General features: G+C 34.1%; 1 protein-coding gene across 11 annotated transcripts in view; it reads left to right on the top strand.

Annotated features, from left to right (window-relative positions):
- The window catches only part of MLLT10 (MLLT10 histone lysine methyltransferase DOT1L cofactor), a 199,945-nt gene that overhangs the window by 137,722 nt on the left and 38,032 nt on the right, over positions 1-24,191 (top strand). For 7 of the 11 annotated variants that reach the window (XR_014022418.1, XM_081297164.1, XM_081297155.1 and 4 more), the window contains 3 exons: positions 6,153-6,197; positions 7,006-7,038; positions 12,988-13,035. Coding sequence is in view for 10 of the 11 variants with exons in the window: in XM_081297164.1 (XP_081153290.1) it covers positions 6,153-6,197; positions 7,006-7,038; positions 12,988-13,035 (126 nt within the window). In the remaining variant the exon portion in view is untranslated. The remainder of the gene's footprint in view (positions 1-6,152; positions 6,198-7,005; positions 7,039-12,987; positions 13,036-24,191) is intronic. The other 4 variants (XM_081297156.1, XM_081297159.1, XM_081297157.1 and 1 more) reach the window with 2 other exon arrangements.

The following is a 24,191-nucleotide window of genomic DNA, read 5'->3' on the forward strand; positions in this document are numbered from 1 at the left end:
GCCCAGGATTACACAGCCAGGGATTTCTTTTTATTTCTAATAAATAGCTTTGGTACCTGTAGGCCAGAACACACCCCACCCTGTGTGTGCGTGCCCTCTTCCCCCACTGTGAGACCAGAACTAAATTTAAATAAATCTACTTATAAAAAATTGGGTTCATGTTCTTTTTAGCAAAAGGCATAGTAATCAGATTGAGTACTTTATTGAGAAAATTAAGCCTAAATTTGCTTTAGTGGAGAGCGATCTTCAATAATTTCCTATAGTTTTGAAGCATAGTCTGAATTTTCAGTCTGAAAATTGGTGAGTTTTTTTTTTTTTTGGTTTTTTTTTTTTAATTGGTTGTTCACAACATTACAAAGCTCTTGACATATATTTCATACATAAGATTGAAGTGGGTTATGAACCCCCAATTTTACCCCAAATGCAGATTGCAGAATCACGTCGGTTACACATCCACAATTTTACATAATGCCCTATTAGTAATTGTTGTATTCTGCTACCTTTCCTATCCCCTACTATCCCCCCTCCCCTCCCCTCCCATCTTCTCTCTCTACCCCATCTATTGTAATTCATTTCTCTCCTTGTTTATTTTCCCATTCCCCTCACAACCTCTTATATGTAATTTTGTATAACAATGAGGGTCTCCCTTCATTTTCATGCAATTTCCCTTTTCTCTCCCTTTCCCTCCCATCTCATGTCTCTGTTTAATGTTAATCTTTTCTTCTTGCTCTTCCTCCCTGCTCTGTTCATAGTTGCTCTCATTATATCAAAGAAGACATTTGGTATTTGTTTTTTAGGGATTGGCTAGCTTCACTAAGCATAATCTGCTCTAGTGCCATCCATTTCCCTGCAAATTCTATGATTTTGTCATTTTTTATTGCTGCATAGTACTCCATTGTGTATAGATGCCACATTTTTTTTTTTATCCATTCATCTATTGAAGGGCATCTGGGTTGGTTCCACAGTCTAGCTATTGTGAATTGTGCTGCTATGAACATCGATGTGGCAGTATCCCTGTAGCATGCTCTTTTAAGGTCTTCAGGGAATAGTCCGAGAAGGGCAATGTTTGTTTGTTTTTGATTCTTGCATTACTGGGACTGGAACCTAGGGGCACATACTAGGCGAGTGCTATACCTCTGAGCTATATATCCTCCAACCCTGAAAATTCCTGAATTTTAGCACATATTTTCAGATTAGTGTAATTAAATATTAACTTACATCCCTAAAAAGATCTTCTTAGTTGTTACAGATTTAGGGGAGATTTTGGGCATGGCAAGCTGTTTCTTAAGGGATGGTTACTTTTAGAGAATCATTGTTTGTGGTACATCTGTGGCATTAAAAAATGGATTTGTAATTCCTTTACCTTATTATTTGCTCATGGTAATTTATGGGTGCTTTCCCAGAGATACCTTATTTCACAAAAGTAAATAACAAATTGAGCTTGCCAAGAAAGTTGGAAGTTATGTTAAAAATCATTCTGAAGATTGTAGTTTTGTTAAGCAATAATTATGGAATACTATCGCTCACTTAAAGCTATTTGACATAATATATTCTTTAGTTATTTTTTTAATATTTTTTAGTTGTCAGTGGACTAATTTATTTATATGCGGTGCTGAGAATCAAACCCAGTGCCTCACACATGCTAGGCAAGTGCTCTCTCTACCACCGAGCCACAACCCCAGCCCTATTCTTTAGTTCTATACACATTATTAGAGTATCAGATAAAACTCATTGTAAAAAGTATTCTTATCTAGAAGAAAGTTAGCAAACTGTCATGTATATTTAGGAATTAATGGCTTCTTGACTATAAGTTAAGAATTACTGACTACTAATAGTATGTGCCACACACTGTTAAGCATTTAAGAAACATTTAGTCTTATTACTCATTATATAGAATTGTTATTACTCATTATATAGAAAAAGAAACTTGAGACAGATATTATAGCTCTAAGTGGTAGAGGTATGTGTATTCACTGAATTGTGAAATTTGACAGATGTTTGCTGTTGAGGGTCTAAAGCCACAGTAGTATAATGTTAGTCATACTTTAAGCAGAGAGAATCCATGAGTAAATTTGAACCAGTAATTTAACTTTCAGCAACAATATTTCCTTCTGATATGAAAAGTTAACTTTTCCATTAGACTAATGTTAAATTGAGAAGGCATTTAGTAATTGTAAGACTAGGGATCTTTCTCCCATATAAATAAGTATAAAGGAGGAAATGTCTACTGTGCACTGCATTATCAAAAATTGTTTTCATGCCAGGCACAGTGGCACATGCCTGTAATCCCAGCAACTAAGGAGTCTGAGGCAGGAGCATCATAAGCTCAAAGCCAGCCTCAGCAACTTAGTGAGACTCTGTCTGAAAATAAGAAATTAAAAGGGCTGGGAATGTGGCTCAGTGGTTAAGCGCCTCTGGGTTCAATCTCCAGAACCCTGCCACCCCCCAAATTGTTTTTATGATACTTCTTCTATAAGAATGATTTGCTTTAATGTCAAGTAAGTTGATAATTTGGTAATGGTAGAGAGGACCCTTGTAAGCACATGTTGGCATGATGTAATACCATAACATCCACTCTAATACTAGTTCTGTTATGTTTGTCATGTTCATTGCTCTATCCCTACTGCCAACATAGTGCTTTGAAGATAATAAACACTAAACATGTCTTAAAAAAAAAAGAATGACTACTAGTACTAAGCACTGAGTGCATATCATGTGGGTAATGGTATCTCATGTGATTTTTATACTTGATCTTCTAAGTGTTTATCGTTAGGCTGCAAGTTAAACTATTTTATTTTTAAGGCTTTTGGTGTAGCATCATAGTCTATGAGGATAAGAAGTATTATTAAGTTTTAAAAAAAACCACAAAGATATTGAATTTTCCTTCAGAATAGCACAAAATGAAGTTCAACAATATTACCAGAAGAGAAAGTAAATGTATGTTTAGGGTATAAGCCTAATAGGAATAAGAAGCTTGAGTTTTTAGCATAGTTGGAGGTAATATTGGTTAAATACGGTAGGATGGTTTCCTGGAGAGTTGAATTCCACAGGCTGAATAAATAATCACCTAATGGTGGTCTTTGTCCTACAGTAAGCATTCTGGTCTTAATTTTGGTAACTTATCATTTAAAAAATTTCTTTTAGTTGAAAAGAAAAACTTTTGCCCCATTTAGCTTATAGTAATGGTAATAATGTTATGTTTGAGCACTTAAATGTTTCTAAAGAACGCTTACCTTTAGGTACTATAGTTCATTCCAGATAGGACAGCTGTTATTAGTATTACTATTTCTCCTAGTTTATCATACTGGGACATAAAACAGAAGTAGAATCAGATTCTAATGATGTGATTATCTCTTGGAATTGTTAAAAGCATGACTTTTAACAGTAATCAGAATTCCATCATAACGGGTTCTAATTATAGTAGAGTGTAGATATTTATTCTAGAATTTCTAGATAAAATTAGAATAGAAATTCCTTGACCAAATAAGGAGTTTATAGGAATTTTATCTGATCAAACGGTTTGGATTGTAACATTTTCATTAGAATTGAAGTACACCCTGATAAATGGCCTAATGTTTTATAATGACTTGTAAGGATTATTATTAGTATTTTGTTTTGAGTGACTGCTATAGGTTGTTCACGTTTTGGCTTTTAGATTATATTAAGATTTTGATTGAATTTCTTCTTACAGATATTTTATTGGGATCCGAACAACTAGGTACCCAGTCTTTTGAGTACTGTAGCATTTGGAAGAGTTAACATGCTTAACTTATCTTTTTCCTCTTTCTGGTTTCCTCTTTCTGGTTTATCTTCTATATTATAAGAATTTATGATTTACTAAAGTGAAAGTTCTGCAACATTTTTTCCAAAACAAAAATCAGGATGTTATTTTCTCTGAGAAACATCTCATTCATCAAATGACAAGAGGTCAACATATTTAGTATTAACTTATTTTCTTGTAGTGTACTGTTTCTTTTCGAAAAATGTAATTCACCATTTTTAAAAATCTAAGACTTAAGTTGTTAAATATAGATAGCACCCTTGCCATATTGTTCCTAAGATAAGCTATTTGGAAATGTATTTCAGGGGTGAAACTCTTTAGTGGTGATAAATGCTACAAAAGGAGATTTTGGAAATATGCTCTCTTGATTGAGATCAATTTTATAGAACAAGTTGTTACAACTTCTAAAATTAAAGGTTAGAGAGTTTGAGTATAAGCCCTTAGAACTGTCAGTTTCCTTACTAAACATACTTCTATATCATTTCTATTTAGGTTGGTAAAATAAAACTGAAAGGTATTTCCCTGGTAAAGTAGTTCCATTAGTGGTATTGATTCTGCAAGCAAATAAGGGAATTATAAAGATACAAAATATTAGTCCAATAAACTCTCTTAATGTAGACTAAGGATTAGGACAGTTTGTGAACATAATATTAAATGTATCTTACTGACTCCAGTTCACAATTTTACAAACCCTGATTATCTAGGGTCATAAATGAAAATTATATATCACATTACATACTCCTGAGTCTAGGATATAACTTGGAATTTGTTCTTTTGGAAAATTCCCTGATTTTATTTTGGTTTTGGACGATTGGAGTATTTGTTAGTGCCATACCATGGTTGCCTTTCTGTAAAAGTGCTCAATTGACCAAGCCAGGCATGGTGGCACATGCCTGTAAACTCAGGAGGCTGAAGCAGAAGGATTTCAAATTTGAGGCCAGCCTGGCCAACTATCTCAAAAAAATAAAAAGGGCTGGGAATGTGGCTCCGAGATTAAGTGCCCCTGGGTTCAATTTCTGGTACCAAAATAACAACAACAATTATAGAAGTGCTAGATTAAAGGCCAGATTAGCCATGTTTCAGTTTCCCCCCCCATCACTAAAATACTTTTGCTATTATGAATATCCTTTGATTATTTTTCATCAATATTCCAAACAGCTGCTGTTTTTTTCTATAATGGACAATGTCAAAACACCTCAGCAGCCACCTACCCTTTTAAATCTTACTATATTTGTTAATGAGGCATTAAGATGGAGAATTCCCCACGATGCCTCATTTTTGAGTGTCACCTGGGAAGGAGTTAAGCCAAAGCCTAAATTGTTTCTAGATGATTGTTCTGAACTTGACTAAATGTTTGAATTTTTAAAACTGCATTTCATGTAACTTTTTTTTTTTCTCCAAACATTGCAGTGATTACAGGTGTGTGCTGGCTTGTTTTTACCTTGCTTTGTCTTTCTTTCTACCTCAAGTTACTCAGGGTAGACATAGTTAGACTAGATCTATGAGGAACATATGTTGGCAGATGTGTGAGTGATGGTTCTGGGAACCTCGCTTGTACATACAGTTCCTAAGGGGCATCTTTTGGTTAAGTGATATCCAGGGAATTCCCAGCTATCCCTTTAATATAACTTTTTGCCAAGTGTTAGCTTTAAGGGACTATCAGTTCTTCCTAGCAAGCCAGATTTTTTGAGTCACTCACTATCTTGATCTTGGTTTTATCATTTATCTTTCCCTTAGCATGCCATATTGAAATTTATTTTCCATATTCTGAGCAGCTTTTACTTTTAAGCATTGTTTTATTGTTTCAGGTCACTCTGCTTGTTTTCCTCATTTGGGTGGAATAAAATAGTAAGAGTAATATCTCATTTATTCACTATCTTTGTCAAAAATAAAAGGTATAAGGAAGTGAACTAAGTGTAATTTAATGAGTTTTATACTGTTGTATAAGTCATTATGGATTTGCTTATGTATAAACTAATTAATTCTTAAATTGTAATTTCTAGTCAGCCACAATATTAAACTGTATTTGATAAATTGTTGCCATCTATTGAATTATCTAAAGTCTTATTGCTAACTATTCTCTCATTAATGAAGTCATTTGTTATCAGATACTTGTTACACAGTTTTGTTTATAAGCCTTTTTGCCTTTTCCTTACCCTTTGTTACATACAATAAATTTGTGAAAATTCCATTATGTTTGGTTCTCTTCCTCTCATATCCTGTTAGCTTAAATTTTTGTTCCTGCAGTTTGGTTTGACCCACTTAGCTAGCCTTTTAGGTGGATTTCCCACATTTTTCTGGTCTGTTTCTTATTCTCCCTTTGAGTCACTGGCAATTTCTTTGCTGATTTCTTTCTTCTCCCTCCCAACAGAAATTTCCATGCAGTATCGGCATGATGGAGCTTGTCCAACAACTAGTAAGTTGTCCATCTGGGTTGGTAACCCTGGCTTTTTGACTTTTACTTTAGTGCTTTTTCTAGTATATTTGTCTACCTTTGAACTTCAGAATTTTATTTTTCAAAATACAGTTTTTAATTTAATAGAGTTGTTTCTTTAAAGATAGCATAACAGCTTTGTCTTATGTTCAATATTGTATTACAGTCAAATTGTGGGCAAATTTAAGTTATTGTTGGTCTTTTAATATAAGTACTTCCATTGTAGAATTGTGACTTCTGCCCTTTCATAAAATATTTTCAGTATTTTGGCTTCCATTAGTCTTAATAAAAATTTTCAGTATTTGTGTATTGGCTTAGATTCTGCACATGTTGTGACTTCTTATACTGAAGGTTGGGAAATGAGAATGTTTGACATGATATAATGAGACTTTTTTCATTGTAATAAATACTGATGTACGGGTCCTACTGTAGATTTACCTGTATAGAATTACAACTTATAGAGACACATTTTTATCAAGACATTGACATATTTTAAAAAATGATTTAAAGATATATATTTATTTATAAAGATATATATTTATTACACTAAGAAATTGTTACCATAAAGGCAATAAACCTAGCATCTCAGTTTAGCACATAATATATTGGCAAATGGAATACAGTGTTTAGAAATCTTTGTTATATAAAAACTGAGTGAAGCTTGAAGTTATAATAGTTCAAGGAGAGACTTAATGAAATTTTATTATTTTGATGTAGTCTGTGCCTATGTATTTCTTTTGTGTATTTGAAAATGATCTTAACCTGAAGTCCTTTTTTCCTCACTTAAAAGCTTTCTCAGAGTTGCTGAATGCAATACACAATGGTAAGTTTTATTAGACTCTTCTCTGGTGGTTGATTTATCTCTACAAAGGTTGCCTTTTGTAGATAATTCCAGTTGAAAGCTAGCATGTTCTATTGATTATATGAAACCCAGGGATGTGTGGTGAGTCAGTTGTTCAACACCTCAGTGAAAACTTTGTAGATTGCCTATAGGAGGATGATAGGTCAATGTAGTTCATCAGTTTGACTTTTATTGTCTCTCTGTGTGGCAGAATGATAATAATGCTCTAAGTTTCTGAAAGTCTTTTTATGTATGCAAATAGTTTTTCTAGTTCTTTTGAGTTATCTCTTGCCAGGGCAGTTAGTAATTAATATCTACATTAGGAATTTGCTACATCTCACCCCCATTTGGAATGTGAATTCTGTTTTTTTGGAATTTTGATTTATTAATGAATTGTATACTTTTATTATGTACCCTTATATTTCACTTAGTGTGTAGGTTGCAGACAGCCTTTTAAATTGTGTCTAGTTTGACTCAGGTTTTATGGTGGAGTTGCATCTTTTCCTGGGATGAATTCTGAATCAGCATGTAAGGCAAATACTGTCACTTCTCATTTTTGTGAAATTAAAAAAAATTTCTTTTAATTGTACATAACACAATACCTGTGTGTGTGTGTGTGTGTGTGTGTGTGTGTATGTATGTATGTAGTACTGAAGATCAAATCCAGTGCCTCACACATGCAAGGCAAGCACTCTACTGCTGAGCCACAAACCAGAGCCCCACATTTTTGTGAATTATAATGAGGATCAATCTTGTAAAAATGTGGTAGGATTTCTTTAGCTTTCCCAAGCACCTTCCTTTATCCTTTGAGCTTGAAAAATACTCTTTTTTTTTTTTTTTTTTTAAAATCTAGTGTCTCCCTTTGTTGATTTTATTTCTTCAAGATTGTATATGACTCCAATAATTTTTCGGGTACATTTTCTGTGACTTCATGAAATATTGCATATTTTGCTAATGTAGTTTAATTTGTGGCCAATTGGCATTGTGTTTGGGTTAACAGTAAACAAGAAACCGAAGGCAAAATGAGCATCCATAGATGCTGTTTCATTGCTTTAAGGGTGTGGGCAGTCAAAGTGGAAAATTTGTAAGTGATCATTTTGTTAATACATTTATTTATAATTTTTGCTGCCCTATATAGCCTGTAACTTATAGGCTTAGCTAATGAATAACAAGAAGCTTCTGAGGAAAAAGGGATTGAACATATTCTTGAGAACAAACATGTTAACATTTTGGAGTAGAGAAGTATAAAAGCTGAAGAAATTTAACATCTTTTTTAGTTGTATAGATACATTTAGACTTGTTCTTTAATTGATGAAATATTGGAGGCCCTGATATAGTTAAAGGAAAATAAACATCATAGGGAACAATTGTGAATGAACTGACATACATCCTTTGATGTTATCATTCACCGACAAAAGTACTAGATTGTATTAATTCAACAGGACAGTTGGCAAGCACTTGATAATCCTATTTCAGACACAATCTTCTAAAACTCAAAATTTTAAAGATTTGCTGATATTATTTTTATAATATTAATTTATTTAACCTATTTACTAATGTAGTAATGTGATGTTTTAGTATCTGTGTATGTTATATAATGTTTAACTCAGGTTAAACATATCTGGCTCCCCAAACATCATTTTTTTTAATGGTGCAAACTTTTCAAAATCTTTTCTTCTAGCTTTTTGATATGTATAATACATTATTGTGTTCTATAGTCACCTTATTATTCAGTAGTACAGCAGAACTTCTGGTTCCTATCTGCCTGTAATTTCGTACTTGATCTTAATGTTTATGTAATGTTAAAAATTTTAAAGTTGTTGTACATCAGATATCTAGAATCTTTCTATTTTGCAATATTGAAGTGATATACCTATTAAACATCTCCTCATTTCCTCCTTTCCCAGCTTCAATATAATGTTGACTGGAATTGGTGAGAGTACATATCCTTGTATTTTCCTTTCCTCTACAGAGGAAGCTTTCAGTTTCTAATCATAAATATGTTGGCTGCTGGTTTTTCCTAGATGCCCTTTATTAGACTGAGGAAATTTTATTACTGACTCAATCTTTTTTATTTGTTTTGGGTTCATTCTGAGTTTCTCTTTTGTCTCTTCATGTTTATTAGAATTTGCCCATTTCATCTATAATGCCTTAATTACTTTGCATAAGATTATTCATAGTATTTTTATAATCCTTTTTATTTTTGGTAAGGATAGTACTAATAACCTCCTTTTATTCTGGATTTTAGTAATTTGAGTTTTTTCCTTTTTTCTGAAGGTTTGTCAATTTTGATGTAAGAACCAACTTGTGATTTTGTTTTCTTTATAATTTCCTAATTTTATTAATCTCTGCTCTAATGTTTATTATTTCCCCTTCTCTGTTTACATTGATTTAGTTTGCTTTTTCTAGTTTCTTAAGGAGAAAAGTTAGGTTGTTGATTGAGATCAGTGTTCTTTCTAAAAGTAGATTTTTTTTTTTTTTAAATGCTGGGTGAGGTGGCTCATGCCTATAATCCTAGTGGCATGGGAGGCTGAGGCAGAAGGATAGAAAGTTCAAAGCCAGATTCTGTAACTTATTGAGACCTTGTCTCCAAATTAATAAAGGGCTGGGAATGTGGCTAACCCCTGGACTCAATCCCTGGTACCAAAAAATAAAACTAAATGAAAATAGGTCTTTTATGATGTCTGTGCCTATTCCTTAATTGTTTTTTCCCCTAGTGTTTTCTTCTCTTTCTTACCCAGTCACATTCCATTGGAAAACATATTCTCGCTACTCCCTGCTGCTATCCCACCTCCAGAACTGTGAACCCAGTCAAGTGTTCTACCACTTTCTTTTTTCTTTTGAGACACTTTAGCTATGTTGCCGAGGCTGGCCTCAAACTAGAAGTCTTCCTGCCTCAATCTTCTAAGGAGCTGGGAGTACAGGTAAACTGCTGTACCTGGCTCAGAAAATATATGTCCTTCAGCTTCAGCTGTCACCTGTATTCATTAGCTCTCCAAATCTGTGCCTCCTAAGTAGACTTTACTCCTAAAATTCTAGACTCATATTTCCAAAATACTAATAATCCTTAGTTCTTATTTTCTTCTCTAATCTGTTGTATTCTTTTATTTCTCATCTCTCTATGGTACTCAGCCACTGAAACCAGACATACACTAGGAAGTTAATCTAAATTCTCCCATTATTTTCTTGATCATTTCTTTAAAAAAATTTTTTCTATTATTTATCAGTTTACTTTTTTCTCCTCTTTTCACTGCCTCTGCTTGATAAAGTAGAACATGATTTGTCATCTGAACTTTTTTCAACAACTTCTTAAACTTCACACCATTAACTAATCCCTTCTCTAGATGCTTGGCAAATTGATGTTCTATCTAAAATACAAACCAGAGTGGGCACTGTAGCAAATAACTCTTAATTTCAGCTACTCAACTCAAGAGGCTGAGGCAGGAGGATTCTAAGTTTGAGTTCAGCACAGGCAACCTGTCTCAAAATAAAAAGGGTGGGAATGTATCTCAGGGGTAGAGCAGTTGCTTGTGGTGGGAATGTATCTCAGGGGTAGAGCAGTTGCTTAACATGCATGAGGTCTTGGGTTCAATCCTTACTACTGGGAAAAAAACAAAGCAAGCAAACAAACAAAATACTTTAAAAAATGCAAATCACACCATTTCACACTGTCTTGAAGGATTTTTTGGTACTTAAAAGATAAAATTAAAAGATTTTAGTATGGCATATGAAGTTTTTCATAATCTGGCTCTACTTGATTTTCCAGTCTTATCTCTTATCCAACTAGTATCAGTGTAAGCTACTTATAGTTTTTTTTTTTTAATATACTGTACTATTCTTTGCAAAATTTGTGGTTTAGATTTCGGTTGTATTTGTATCAAGTAGCATTTAGTAAAAGTAGCACAGTTTTATCTCCTCTAAGTTTTTCTTTTCATTCATGTTTCTAGAATTATTAACATTCTTTTAAATATTTTTGTAATGGTGTTCTATTATTTTCTTCAGTCTATCTCTGTTATTCTTCCTAACAATTATTTGTTTCTGTGATCTATATCTTGGTTATATTTATCTTAAATTTTTGAACTTAAAAACTGTTTTATTAGACAGTTAAGATTCTGGTTGGTTTTTATCATTTACTATCTAGCATTTGATGTATTGTGTTTTATATAGAACTTTATAAAATTAAATTTTATTTGCTGAAACTTGTTCTGAAAAAAATAGTCACAGACATTGCATTTCAGACATCTTGATTTGATGGTTCTAAGATCCATTAATTTGAAAAATTAATCAATACAAAGAAAAATATTTAGATACTTCCCAATCAAATGAGACACAGTGGGATGAATTTTAGATGCTGAGAGAAGTTCAAGGAACTTAAAAGTTAAATAAATAATGTTGAAGTTATTGAGCCAGCAAAATAAAAAGAAAGCAGATGGACTGGGAATATATAGCACAATGGTAGAGCTGTTGCCTAGCATGCACAAGGCCCTGGGTTCTTATCTGCAGCATAACACACAAACATACCACAACAAAACATATTTTTAAAAAGTAGAGTTGTATGAGGTATATAATGCAAAAATCTTTTAGGAAATTTGTTAACTTATTTGAAAGCAGTTTGAAAAGGCAAAATAGTCATTTAAATGTATTTGGAAAAAAAAACTATATGAGGGGTGAAGCAATATTTGGTTTTGTGGTGGTACCTTATTAGAATTAGACAGTTTTGACAAAGAGAGTACAGATTTCATGATACTAATAAACTATAAATTTAACTTCTGTTTTACTTAGATACATTTAAATACTTGTAATGATTATGAAATAAGTAATATGTATAGAAATATTACAGTTTTTAAATTTTGTTCTTTTGGTAGTAGGGATTGGACTCAGCTGCTTTACCACTGAGCCACACCCCCATGATGCTTACATAATTTACACTTATACAATAAATCATCATATCTCAGGATATTACAAGTGCTCAGTCTTCCCCTCCCTCCCTGCCCCTGTACTGGAGATTGAACCAGGGCAGACTTATTAGGAAAGCATTCTGCCCCTGAGCTAAAACCCAGCCCTCTAAGGTTGTTCAAATGTCCATGAATTGTGAATCGTTCAATAAGAGTTAATTAGGGGAGAAATGGGATCTAGACCTGGAGCATATTAAAAGGTTACAAAGAACATTGGTAGAAGGTTTGGAATGAAACCCGGAAGAGTTACCTGAAAGAAAGTTAAAACTTTGAATTGCTCTCTTTAATCACAATCTAAAATGAAGAGAGAGATGTTTATTAATAGAAGTTCTAAGGTATAAGATAGAGGTATATGAGTTTGAGGATGACAGAACACATAATGGAATGGTATTAAGCTAGGGGCAGGGTCATGATTAAGCCTGTGTAGCAAAGAATTCAGCCAATACTATACAACCTTGCTACTAAGTAGTAGAAGACATATATTGTAGATAAGGCAGTAAGACTCCCGTTTCCACATTATTCTGTCACTATTGGTTCCTGGAAAATAGGCTTCAAAGATTGTTTATGTTAATATCTTACTGTGTTTATCACTTCAGTTGTTGACTTAACCACTAGGGAGAAGATTATATTTCAATATGCATATTAACTGCTATAAAAATGAATTTATGAGTGTCTCATTAAACTGCAAAAGAGGCCTTATTCAGTAAAGAAAGTAATATAAATGGCAAGGAATTATATGAGAGATTCTTTTAAATTAATTATGTAGTAATGCATTAACAATCCCTTATATTTAGAATGCTAATGACTTGAAATTCACATTGTGGTTTTTTTTTTTAACTTTAACCTTATTGGACACTGCCTCCCCCCCACCCCCCACCCCAAGAATTTCTGAAGTTTCTCGTATCTATCATGGTAGTTTTTAGAAACTGGTGATTAAAGAAAAAAAATCAGAAATTAAAGTGTGTCTTTTCTTCAGACAGAGATGACAGTTCTCCACTAACAAAGCAGGAACTTAAATTCATAGGTATGTACCAATCTGAAGCATGGTTTTAAATGTAATAATGTAAAATAATCTGAGGGTATCTTAGTAACCTTCCTAGATTAAGCAGTGCTAGGGATCTGTAGATAGAAAGATGAAGCCTGGAAGGGATTTACCCATAATCTTGGATGGTAGGTGGGATGAACTATGTTATCATGTTCTTATTGTTATGCTTATTTGGGTTTGTTATATAACTTTAAGACACAATAGATGGCTTTTAGAATTACTAAAACTGTTATTCATAAGGGTCTAGGTGCCTAGGTCTTTAATTATTAAGGGTGCTTTCTACATAATGTCATAAGAAGGAAAGAATATGAGATCTTATCGTTTTATTGTATAATTCTCTAATTCTTTAATGTGTTTCTCAGAAAATTTTGGATCAGTTGAGAATGAGTATGTGTATTCTGAACTAGAGAATGAAAGTCTAGAGAATGGAAGTCACTAGTCCTATGCAGCTAATATTTGCATCTGTTCCACCTCTTTCCCTAAAGTTGTTAGTTTTCATATACAGACAACACTAATCTTGCAGGCTTTGAAAACTTGCAATATGCAACTTTCCTTCTGACTTACTGTGTTTTTCGTCTTTCTTTTTTTCTTTTTTTAAAGCAAAAGAGATTTTCTTTAAAAAATATATTTTTAGTTGTAGGTGGACACAATATCTTTGTTTTATTTTTTTTTGTATGTATGTTGCTGAGGTTTGAACCTAGTGCCTCACATGTGCTAAACAAACACTGTACCCACTCCAGCCTGTATTTTTTTTTTTTAATTTGAGAAATGTATATTAAATTCTTTCTATGTGTAAGATCATTAGTCACTTTATGGAAATAAGGATATACCACAGATGAACCTTGCCTTCTAAAAGGAAAAGCCAGGCACACACCTTTATTCCCAGTAGCTTAGGAGGCTGACACAAGAGAATTGTAAATTCAAGGCCAGCCTCAGTGATTTCACAAGGCCCGAAGCAACTTAGTGAGATCATGTCTAAAAGTAAAACATAAAAAGGGCTGGGGATATAGCTCAGTGATAAAGTGCCCCTGGGTTATATCCCCAGTACCAAAAGTAATAATTTCTTAAAATGGAAGATAAATATGTTTATTAATAGCAATTTCAGAGGATGTAATTAAAGCATCTTTAATGATCTCTGTAGTACAAAAGAAGTTTGGAGTGAGGGAATGAGATGTCTAAAGAATTTTAGCATTTGCTAGGCTCAGTGGCACACACCTATAATCCCAGCAACTAGACTCAGGAGGCTGAGGCAGGAGGATTGAAAGTTCAAGATAGCTTCAATAATCTAGCAAGCAACTTAGATCCTGTCTCAAAAAAAATTAAAGGGGCTGGGCTGGAAATCTGGTCATGCACCCCCTGGGTTCAATCCCTGGCACCAATAAAAGGGAAAGGGGGGGGGGAGAGAGAAATAGATAGATATTGATTTAACCTGATTCCTAAAGAATGTGTAGAATTTAGCTATTAGAGATAGGGATGACAGCTGGACTCCCCAGTCTCAGGTATATAATTAGTATAAGCCAGTGGCACTGACCTGAGAATACACAGGCTGTAAAGTGGCAGTGATAATTATATTTGATATGAAATATTTGAGAAATCACCGCCTTGGCTACTAAGTCAAGAAATTAGAAGTATTTGAGTTGATAAATAAAACAGTACAACCTGTACTTTGGGAAGGTTCATATTTTGCTAAGGATGGCCTTCAATTTGTAATCCTTTGGCCTCAGCCTACTGAGTCTCTGGGTTTACAGGTGTGGACATCCATGCCCTTTTTGAAAAGAAAAGAAACAAGTGTAATAAAAGATACAAAAAGAGAATATTAATTTGAAACAAAGTATTAAAAAGAAACAGTAGAAACCTTAGTATTAAAAACTTTTATCAGTGGAAGCAGAAAACACAATAAATGAGATAATAACAATGAATATAGGTAGCCAAGGAACAAAGTAATCAAGGGGCAAATTAGATGAAGGAAATCCTCGAAAGAAGAAAAGGATTATACATATGTATACATTAAATAAAGACTTTGTAATAATATAGAAGACAAAAGTAGAATCCAGGTAATAGAATCCCCAGGAGGGGAAAAAATAAAAGTGGAGAGGAGGAAATAATTCAAAGAAATAATGGAAGTAAAGTTAAAAAAAAAAGTCTTAGATTGAAACCATCCATACAGTGCCAATGAAAAGAGTGGAAAAATTTTCATCTAGACATTGAAGGAATATGTATTTGATTTAAATTTAATTTAGTGTCCTTTTTTTTTTTTTTTTGGTACCAGGGATTGAATCCAGGGGTACTGAGCCACATCCTTAGCCTTTTTTGTTTTTTACTTCAAGACAAGGTTTCACTAAGTTGCTTCAGGCCTCGCTAACTTGCTGAGGCTGGCTTTGAACTTGTGATCTTCCTGCCTCAGCCTCCTGAGTCACTGGGATTATAGTTGTGCACCACTGCATCTGGCAGAAAATTTTTAAAGTATTTAAAGATGGAGAATTCTAAAACATTGAACTATTAGTTTTGAAATTTTCCTTGGGAAGAAAAAGTATAAAAAGATTAATAGACAAAAAAAGACTTTTGTCACAGGGAAGTGTACATAATATGAAAAGGCTACAGAAGTATTTGTCATAGTAAAGAATTGAAAGTACTAGTAATACAAAGAGTACACTCATTTTTTGTAGCATTTCCTGGATTTGATAATCAAGTGATATTTAGGAAGTTTGTCTAGCCAGTATCACAGATACATTTCTAGGACACTTAGCTGTCAGAATAACAAATAACTGAGATAATAAATTTATAAAAAGAAAAGGATTGTTTTGGCTCACAGTTTTGAAGGTTTCAGTCTACAGAGGTTGGCTTCTTGCTTTTGGTCCTTTGGCAAGGCCGCAGCATATCATGGCAGGACATGAGGCAGAGTATGCCACTCATCTTGTTGCCAGGAAGCCAAAAAGAGAAGAGGAAGAATTGGGGTCCCATTTTCCCCTTTAAGGGCATAAGTCCAGTGACCTAACGACCTCCTATTAAGTCCTACCTTTTAAGCATTTTAACATCCTGGTAGCATCTCCCTGGGGAGTAAGCCTTTAATACCTGGGTTTTATAGGAGAGAGAGGAGAAGAGGAGATACGTACGGGGAATTGTAGTAGACCAATTTATGCTATGTGCAGGTACAAACATATTACAGTGAGGCCTACTGTTATATATAATTATAATTCACCAATGAAAGGAAAGGGGGGAAAAGATCCAAACTATAGCAGGCACCACACTCAGATCTAATAAGATTGTTTTTCATTTTAGTTGGCACTTTCTCCCTTCCTAAATCTTTCTTTGACTTCCCTTAAAGTTAAGCAACAGCAAAAAGAATCATTGCATAATAGCATTCCTTGATGTTTCACGTTTGTATTTAATGATTATTATTTATTTTAGTATGTCTCATCTCTTAATTCAGGTATTCTTTTATTAATTTGACTACCCATACTTTTATACTTATCTGTGTTTGTAAAGAAAAAAAAATCACACAGATTTATATTGTTATAGATTTCATGATAAACCTCAGTTGACATTTAAATTACTTTGTAATGTTAATATACTTTAGTAAACTTTTACTTTCTGCATCACTTATTTGTACCAGGGATTGAACTCATGAGCATTCAACCACTGAGTCACATCCCCAACTCTATTTTGTATTTTATTTAGAGACAGGGTCTCACTGAGTTGCTTATGGCCTCGATGTTACTGAGGCTGATCCTCCTGACTCAGCCTCCCGAGCCACTGGGATTAAAGGCATATGCCACCCTTCCTGGCTCACTGATGTATTTTGAACTCCACCTACTTTTCCTTCCCCATCCCCAAAATATTAGATCTGTCTTTTCCTCCTACTACCAGAAAATTTCATCATCTTATAACCTAATTCTGCAAATGAGATTAATATTATCCATCTCTTTACTTTCACTGAGTCATGCTTATAGTCAAAGGCTAATCATCTCACACATGCTAGGCAAGTGCTCTACCACTGAGCCACAATACAAGCCCCTCAAATGCTAGTCTTTAAGTGTGCTTTAAATTTTGTCTTTTTCTGCCTTCTTGCAGACTTTGTCATTTTAGTTTCTTCATTCTCTCTTTTTACCATCTACTTCTAATCATACTTTACTCTCTTTCTTCTTGAAAACAATAGCACCAAAGAAATGACAAACAACAAGCAAACAAACAAAAGATACAACCTCAACCCCAAATTCTTTTGATCCTGCATTCCTATTGTCTGTCCTGAAACTTCTGCCACTGATCCTTTGAGATCCCTTCTTTGTTTTTGTGGCATGTCTGTGTGTGACTTTTTTCTTCTTGAGACTTCTTGTGCTTCCTGATTTCTTTCTTCAATTCTGGACACAATCTTCACCATCATACTTTACAAATCACCCCGGCCTTTTTTTGGTACTGGGGATTGATTTCAGGGGCACTCAACCACTGAGCCACATCCCCAGCCCTGTTTTTTATTTTATTTAGAGATGGGGTCTCACTGAGTTGCTTAATGTCTCACTTTTGCTGAGGCTGGCTTTGAACTCATGATCCTCCTGCCTCAGCCTCCTGAGCCACTGGGATTACAGGTGTGCACCACCACGCTTGGTACTTTTCCTCATTTTTTCCAGTCTATTGTATGGAATTTTTGTTAGACACAATTGGAGTTTATTTCTGCCCTTTATGTTCCTTAAGCTCTCTTTTATATTTTCCATTTCTCTATCTATTCTGGATTGAGTTATTTTCCTTTTTAAACTAATTTGGTAATCATGTCTTTAGCTCTGTTTCCCACTGTCCCCCATCCCCATGAGGAATGAACTCAGGGATGCTCTACCACTGAGATATATATATATATCCCTACTCCTTTTTATTTTGAGACAAGTTCCCACCAACTTGCCCAGGCTGTCCTCTTGATCCACTTTGCCTCATCTTCCTGAGTAGCTGGGATTACAGGCATGCGCCCTGCTTTTAGTTCTGTTTAATTAATTGTTTCACCTAATTGTTGAGGAAAAAAATTTGTGTTTTTCAATTTTAGAAATTCTTTGGGGTCCCCTTTAAAATGGACCCGGTTTTCTTTTCTCTTCTTTTCTTTTCTCTCTCCTTTTCTTTTTTTTCTTTCTTTTTGAAGTATGTAGTTCGTTTCCACATCTAAAAATATTTTTAAACAATCTCAAGTGTATAGAAATGTTGCAAGTGTAAATGAGACAACTACCATTTAGTCTTTTTTGAATGGTTATGTTAATATTTTTGAAAATGACCAATTGAATTTTGAATTTTTTAAATTAGATTCAGGTTTTAAAAATTTAGATTATGTTTTTGAGGCAGAATATCATAGAAATGATCTTTTTATTGCATATTAACAGATGACACACAATCAGGTTTTTCCAATGTAAAGGTTTTCTTTTTTTTCCCCCTTTATAAGTATTAATTATTTTGTGGAATAAACTGTGGGACTATGTAAAAATCCCATTGCTTATCTTTCAGTATAAATTTACAGATTAGCATATTTATAATGTAGCCCTCATGAGATTTATTGTGAAACTGAAACTGAAATTGTTCACAGTTTTTGCCAATAGGAACACTTGAACAAGTTCCATGTCCTTTTGACACATTCCTGTTATTCTTTGAATGATTCTTTGCTTTCTGGCATGCAAATATATTATTTTACTATTGCTTCCACTAAAAAATTACCAAAAATGTAGCAGCTCAAGAGCACACATATTTATTAGCTTTCATTTATTTTATAAGTAGTTTGGGTTGAGCTGGCTGATTTTTCTGTTTAGAGTTTCACATAGCTGAAATCAAGGTGTTGGCCAGCTGTGCTTTTATCAGGGGGCTCCAGAAAGAAGCCACTTCAAGTTCATGCTAGTTCTTGGCAGATTCTTGTTTCTTCGCTGCAGGTGTAGGACTGAGGTTTTGATTTTCTTACTGGTTTTTAGCAAAAGGGCTACCCTTCTACATTTTAGAGCTAGTGAAGGCCAGGTAGATTCTTCTCACACAATCTTTCTGATTTCCCAATCTGCTGCATTTCTCTTTTCTTTTGCCATATCTTCCAGTGGCTCTTCCTCTCTCCTTTTTGGTTCTTCTTCTTTTATATATATATATATATATATTTATTTATATTTTAGTTGTAATTGTCAATACCAAGACTCAAATTGCATCTTATTTTAAGGTCAGCTGGCCGGTTTTCTTATTTTAATCTGCAAAGTTCCTTCCAGCAATACCTACACTAATGTTTGATTAAATAACCAGGGAATGGGAAATTTGTAGGGGAAGTCTTTAGAATTCTGCCTACCACAGCAAGGTATTCCTGGTTCCTTTCTCATTTTCATTCCTCATTTTAGGTTCTTAATCATTTAATTTTTTTTACTATTTGATTTTTATTTGCCACCTCTATTTTCTAAGGTTCTTAAAGGGTGGTCTATTTTTGTCTGCTTATATGTCATCATGGGGATTGTTCCATGTTTTCTAATTTAGGATCGTGAATTTACTTTTTAGTGTGGCTGAGCATATATCCTTTTATAGAGGTGTGGTCCTTGCTTTCCCGTCTGACCCTTTCTCACATTCATTTCATATTTTGTTTTGTAAACCAGACACATTCTCTCAATTCACATCTTGTACCTAAGGGCAGATTTTCACCAAAGTATCCCAAGTACAGATCAAGTTTGACAAACTTCTTTATTTTCTCCCTATGCTATGGTTTTTGGTGTGGGATTTTTGTTTTTTTTTTTTTGTGTGTGTGTGTGTGTGTGTGTGAGAGAGAGAGAGAGAGAGAGAGAGAGAGAGAGAGAGAGAGAGAGAACGAGAACCTACTCTTCCATTGAAAGTATAGCCCTTTGAAAGTCTCAGCTATATAAATAGGGTCTCATCAGTTTCCATCTTCCATCCATTAGAAGATCAAGGTCTCATCTCTTTTTTCCTTGTGAGCACTGAAACGAAAGCTCATATTTTATTGAGACAGGATGACTCCTATAGGGCAGCCATCAGACTTTTCATTTTTGACCCTTAATAGTTTCTTTTCCTTTCTTGTGAGATCAGGTATTCATTTTAGGTAACTTTAATTGGGGTTTTTAGGTTCCCTTTCTGCCTATTGTCAGATACAGGAATTCTCCCATTGATAACTGACTTCTGTAGCTGCAACTCCAGTCAGGTCAGGAATGGCTTTCATGTCATCGAATGAATATTTTTCAGTTTTCATCTTATCTGATCTCTTAGCAGATTTGTTAGGAACACCTTCTTTTAAAAGTGTGTGTGTTTTTTTAAATTACTACCTTGCTTTTAAAACATGCTTCTCTAGCTTGGTGGCCCTTTAAGACTCTTTTCTTCATTAATTCTCATCAAATTTTAGCTATTTAAAATTTCTGGTCTAAAATATCTAATACCTACTAAAATAATCTTACCTGATTCGATTTTCAGGTCATTGTCTGCACTGCAGTTACGGTGACCTTATAAAATTATTATTCTGGTCATGCCACTCTTCTGGTTACTCTGAAATGAGCCAGGAACAGTAGGCTGAGGCGGGAGGATAGTAAGTTGGAGGTCAGCCTAGGCAACTTAGTAAGACCCTGTCTCAAAGTGAACTGAAAAGGACTTGGTATGTATCTCAGTGATAGATTACCCTTGGGTTCAATTCCCAGTGTTGCAAAATGAAACAAAACACAATCTTCTCTTTCCATTAGGGTAAAATTAAGAAGTCCTTTATGGCCAGGTGTGTTGATGTATGCCTGTAATTCTAGCTATTTGAAACACTAAGGCAGGAGGATCACAAATTCTGGATGGCCTCAATGACTTGGTGAGATCTTATCTCAAAATAAAAAAAGGTTTGGGAATATAGCTCAGTGCTAAGGTAACTCTGGGTTTAATCCTGGGCGTGCACTCGAGAGTGAGCAAGCCTCGTGGCTTGTAAGCCTCTACCTAAGCCGGTCCCAACCTCCATCGTTGAGCATTGTATTTCTTTGCTTAATGTACCATACTGGCTCTGTCAGCTAGGATTCATAGTGTATAAGCCACAGATGTGAATCCTGTCCAATTTAAGCAAAAGATTTATTGGATATATATGGTTATTTTAGAGAAAAGAAAACCTTCATCCCCTTGTTCCATATCTCTGGAAGGAAGTGGTTATAAACAAATATTAATCCAGAGGCTCCTAATTTTTCTACCATGATATTATTAGACTAACTTGGGTCTGACAATTTTCTACCCTTTTGAGTTTAGGATTTAAATTTTCATGAGACAATTTGACTTCCTCAGCTTGGATCCCACATTCATCCTGGGCCAATAATGTATGAAATGTGGGAGGGGTATTTCTTATATAGAAAAATAGGATGATATCAGGAAGAATTTTGGACAGGGAAACAACAGAAATTATCTTTAAGTACTTTCTTTTAGTTTATTTCATAAAGATTCACTTTGTATTGCTTATCTCAATTAAGGTATCTCTTAGTCATAGCACATTACACTTTTCCTCATACTACAAATATTCGTATAATTATTCATTTAATGTCTGTCACCTTTACTTTAAGCATCATGAATACAAAGATAGCATCTGTTTTCTTTTTCATAGTATTTATTATTGTGTCTGGGCATAGGAGCAACATAGGTTTTATATAATATTATATAACAAAATTTGGTTTTGGTACTGGGGATTGAACTGAGTGGTGCTTTACCACTTGATTTATATCCTCAGTGTTTTAAAACAATATTTAAAAAATTGTGGTCAGGCATGGTGGCACACGCCTGTAATCCCAGCGGCTCGGGAGGCTGAGGCAGAAGGATCGTGAGTTCAAAGCCAGCCTCAGCAAAAGCGAGGTGCTAAGCAGTTCAGTGAGACCCTATCTCTAAATAAAATATAGAATAGGGCTGGGGATGTGGCTCAGTGGCCAAAGTACCCCTGAGTTCAATACCCAGTAAACCCCCTCCCCGAAGAAATAAATAAAATATTTTAAAAATTTTGAGACAGTCTTAAATTGCTGAGGCTGACCATGAACCTGTGATACTCCTGCCTCAATCTTCCGAGTCACTAGGATTACAAGCATGCACCATCATGTGCAATCATGAAACAAAGGTAACTATGCAATGTCCTATTGAGTTAGTCAAAAAAATGTTGTTAAAAATAGGAAAGTATGTATAGTAATCATCCCTTGTCTACGCTTTCACTTTCTGTGTTTTTTGTTATCCACTGTGAACAGTGGTCTGAAGTTATTAATTGGAAACTTTCCAGAAATAAACTATTCCTAAATTTAAAATCTCACACCCTCTCACTCTGCCCTACTCAGAATTATAAACATCCGTTTGTCCAGCATGTCCATGTTGCGTATACTACACCTGTGAGTCACTTATTAGCTATATTAGTTGTCAGATTTACTTTTATGGTAGTGCAGTGCTTGTGTTCAAATAACCCTTATTTTAATTAGTAATGGATCCAAAGCACCAAGAGTAGGGATACAGAGGAGGCAACCAGGGCACAAAACACGAAAGAACATTTTATTTTTTTTTATTTTTTTTTTTTGAAATGACATTTTTATTTAGATATAAATATAATAACAATTAATTTTCATACCCACTGACATTTCTTTAACCAGTTTGGCAAGTTCTTTTATTCCTATACATTTCTTATACATTTGTAAAAATTTCCTTCCATGTTAACAGCAATGACTTACACTTATATAAAGCCTAAGAGTTACAGAAGTGTCCTATGTTTTCACACTATAACATTAACTTATTATGTGCAATAACAGAATATTTTTGTTTTAGGAATAGAATTTTACGAAAGAACATTTTAAATCTGGTACTATGTGATAATACTCTTCACGGAATAGGGAAAAAGTATCTATAGGCTTGGTACTGTCTGTGGTTCCATGTGTCAGTGGGGGATCTTGAAAGAAATCCCTGCTGGTAAAAGGGGGACTGCTGTGTGTATAAAGGATTAAAATTCTATATTTAATGTGCAGGTAGAATAAAACTACAAACTACACATTAAGATGTTTGAAAATATATGAAAACATCAAAATTTTAATAATATTTATGGTTCTTTTCTACCTTTTTATTATTATTATTATTATTATTATTATTATTATTATTATTATTTTAGTTGTTGACATACCTTTAATTTATTTATTTGTATGCAGTGCTGAGAATCGAACCCAGTGCAGTGCCTCACACATTCTAGGCAAGTGTGCTACCGTTGAGCCCCAGCCCATCTACTTTTCTGTGTATTTCAAATTTTTAGTGAGTGTGCTAACTTTTGTAGTTAATATCAAAAGAAACAATATATAAAAAGTAAAATAGTTAATGCTTGCCTAAGTAGATTTACAAGTACTGTATTCCATCAAGATAGCCAAGAGTCTCAGGAAACAAAGCTCTAATATAATTTTGTTTTACCCTTTCAGAGTTTGAATGCCTTAGTTATGTATGGAGACATATTCCATAATCTAGAAAGGGGGAGTAAAAGATAAAGAATATTGCATTTATCTATTAGATGCCAAAGGGAAGGGCTGCTAAGACAATATTAGTAGATATTATTTCTCCTTTATGATTAATATTATGGTTATTACTTATTAAATGCTTACTGTATGGTATGACATATGCTAACTTTAGTATGTAATACTACCGTGTAAATATAATGTGTATATACATATTACATGCTAATATATGCAAAACTAATTGTACCAATACTGAAATCATTGGTATCATCCCTGCTTTGTTAACTATTTCTTAAGATGATCCTGTTTATTACTTTGGTTCTTTTGCTGAACAAGCAACTCAATATGGTACTGATTTGACCTAGGCAGTTCAAAACTGGCTAGCAGAAACTCAGGTTGGTGAATACTAATATTTCTGTCACTAGGCAGATATGTCTGTCTTAGATATCAATCTATCAATTTTGTGTAATTGCTTTGGAAGTGCTCATTAAAACTTGAATGTTCTCTTGGCTTCTGCCCTTACTATCCTTTTTTTTTTTCTTTTTAAATAAGAGACAATGTGATGCTTTGATTTATGTATGTATTAGTGGGTTTTTTAAAAGTTTTTTTTTAATATTTATTTTTTAGGTGTAGATAGACACAACAAAATGCCTTTATTTTTATGTGGCGCTGAGGATTGAACCCGGGTCGTCCCGTGGGGCCCCCCCCCCCAGGCGAGTG

Source organism: Spermophilus citellus (assembly GCF_964194105.1).
Source record: "Spermophilus citellus genome assembly, chromosome: 6".
In the NCBI taxonomy this organism is placed as follows: domain Eukaryota; kingdom Metazoa; phylum Chordata; class Mammalia; order Rodentia; family Sciuridae; genus Spermophilus; species Spermophilus citellus.